General features: G+C 50.2%; 1 protein-coding gene across 1 annotated transcript in view; it reads right to left on the bottom strand.

Moving 5' to 3' along the window:
* hdac4 (histone deacetylase 4) overlaps positions 1 to 2,500 on the bottom strand; it is a 90,327-nt gene that overhangs the window by 23,518 nt on the left and 64,309 nt on the right. Inside the window, exons 14-16 of the mRNA XM_076048461.1 lie at positions 2,316 to 2,500; positions 1,391 to 1,524; positions 611 to 713 (exon numbers count right to left, since the gene is read on the bottom strand). The exon at positions 2,316 to 2,500 is cut by the window's right edge and continues 2 nt beyond it. Coding sequence (XP_075904576.1) covers positions 611 to 713; positions 1,391 to 1,524; positions 2,316 to 2,500 — 422 coding nt within the window. The remainder of the gene's footprint in view (positions 1 to 610; positions 714 to 1,390; positions 1,525 to 2,315) is intronic.

Raw genomic sequence — 2,500 nt, 5'->3', positions numbered from 1 at the left:
GCAAAGCCTGATATTTCATTGTGCTTTTAATCAGCATCAAGCTTTTTGTCTTTGGCTGTTTTTCTTTAGACTTGTGAAGTGACGTCGCTCATTGAGGCCGATTTAGATTCTCTTGTGAAAATACTTTAGTATCAAACCAACAATCATCGCTGGCTTCACGAGTTGATGAACTTTGTGCAAGAACCACCTGCTGGCTCAGCCGGACCTGCTGATTCCACACACAGACAGCACCTGCACTCGCACCCACAGATGCAAAGTGAGTGAGCAGCAGCAGCAGCAGCAGCAGCAGCAGCAGCAGCTGCCTGGGCGACTTTGGCTTAACGAGTGCCAGCGGGTCCCGGACTCGCGGTCACACCTCCAGGACTTTACTGGAGCCGCTGCCTCTCTTATGAAACGGCTCGGCCGTTTAGAGGAGATTTCTTTAACAGACCCTGAGCTTCGATGGCGTTCGCATCGACGAGCAGAGACCTGGCAGGTCTGCACGACCAGGAGACCTCGGCTGACTGCACGTCACGCAGCTCAGGATGCACGTCAATGCGTCTGAGAGGTCACGTGATGGTGACGACGATGATGATGATGATGATGAGGAAGATGTGTTTGGATATCTTACAGTCTAATTTCTGCCGCAGCGGGTTGGTTCCGTACAGCAGCACGTGGGCTTCGGAGTGGACCGTCTGCAGCTCCTCCAGCGAGGCCTTCCGACCGCGGATGCACTGGTGGCAGAGGAGGGGAGACGGAAGACAGAGGAAGAAGGATGAGACGTGAGTGGCCGGCGGCTGAATGCAACAGTGTTGAGTCAAAGACAAGACGGTCGCACAAAACAAGGGATTGTAATCACAGCGCAGTGGCTTCATGCTGCACGCATGAGCTGTTTATTTCTTGAATGCATGTATTTTGCAAGCGTGGTCCCAGACAAACTGTGGAAACAAAGTTAGTTTCATTTCTAGACAGAAAGGAGAGAAAAAAAACGGCTTCACACTGCCCCCTTCTGGTGATGATGGATTTTCAGGTTTTAAGACGTGACGGGTTGAAAAACGTCGTAGACGAACATGGTGAGAGGATTTTGATTTGAATACTGAGCCCGGTCTTGATATTTTTCAGGCACTGACCCCTGAAAACAGAAGACCTTCTGAACTTTACGTGTTGGAAACGACTCATGCACAACATGTGACATAACACAGCTCTGCTATTGGCTCAGAGATCCTCATTAGTTTGACGTTGCTATCGTTAACATTTGTTCTGACTTCACTGCTGCCTTTTTTTTTTTTTTTGTTAATGAAAATATAAAATATATTTATTTCTGTCTATACTTTAACAGCGGCCCAACAGAACAGTTCTCTGACTGTCCCAGTGATACCAGTGAGCTGATTGTTCGTGACGTGAGTCTCACCTCGCAGTGCGCCCTCAGGCCCGTCTCCTGCAGCCGGGACCAGATGCTCTGGATGCGGCCGGCGTGCTCCGGGTGACTGGTGCTGTTCCCGCAGATACACTGGTGCTTCTGCATCAAGGAGTCGTACACCAGACCTACACCGGGCACAGACGCACCCTGACGTCACTGACGCCTTTCACCTCTTGCATTACAACCAACTCTGAGTGTGTGTCATGTGGAGAGATGAGGTGATTCCTTCCATGCAGTCAGGTGCACTTGCGGACGAGGTGTGTGTTGCCACACCACCCGGAATAACTCGGTTGCAAGTACCAGGCCGTCAGCTGGAGGCCCATAATGCCGAGCGGCTTCATGCAACCCTGCAATCAGCAGGATCAAAGTCTGCTTTCTCAAAGTGCTGTTTGACGTCCTGCTGTCCCCCGCACGGCTCAACAAATCTTTTTATCATACACCGGCAAAGGTTTATTTTTGTGCGCGCGTGTCTTAGTGTTGTAGTCAAGACGGCACCAAGCGAGACCAAGACCTAATCAAGACTAGAGAGCATCGAGACGGAGACCAGACCAAGACCTTATATGTCAAAGAAAAATAACAACAAAACAGAAGCATCTTTTTTTTTTTTTAAAATCTCTTTTCAGTAGTTCAATAATTTTCTTGAACATATTGCTGCTTTGCCAACTATTTCCAACCATTTTCAGAAAAACAACTTTGCTTAAAATAATAATAATAAAATAATACAAATGAATTAGGATGAAGGGGTCAGGGTGTCACTCTGGGTGTCACTAACAGAGCGTAAGATTCAACACTGGCTTCTCATCAGCCAGAGTTCAGAGCCATCCTTTCACTCACACCGCAGAGAAGCAAAACGCTCCACGACAGCGTGTGTGTGTGTGTGTGTGTGTGTGTGTGTGTGTGTGTGTGAGAGGCAGACCTGTGGTGAAGCGAGGCTTGGCAGGCGGCTCTGGGACCACCAGGGGGAAGGAGGAGGAGGCCGGGGACGACTGGGCCCGGGACAGCGGGCGGTGGGTGGTGAAGCTGACCGACAGTCCGGCTGCTTCCATGGAGGCCTGGTAGTTCCTCAGCTGGTGGATCCGCTGCTGCTCCAGCAGCAGGGCC

This window comes from Nelusetta ayraudi, unplaced genomic scaffold (assembly GCF_046127955.1).
Source record: "Nelusetta ayraudi isolate G7.1 ecotype Tasmania unplaced genomic scaffold, CSIRO-AGI_Nayr_v1 ptg000102l, whole genome shotgun sequence".
NCBI classification, from domain to species: domain Eukaryota; kingdom Metazoa; phylum Chordata; class Actinopteri; order Tetraodontiformes; family Monacanthidae; genus Nelusetta; species Nelusetta ayraudi.
The sequence above is the reverse complement of the archived record's forward strand: the minus strand, read 5'-3'. Positions and strand labels throughout refer to the sequence as shown.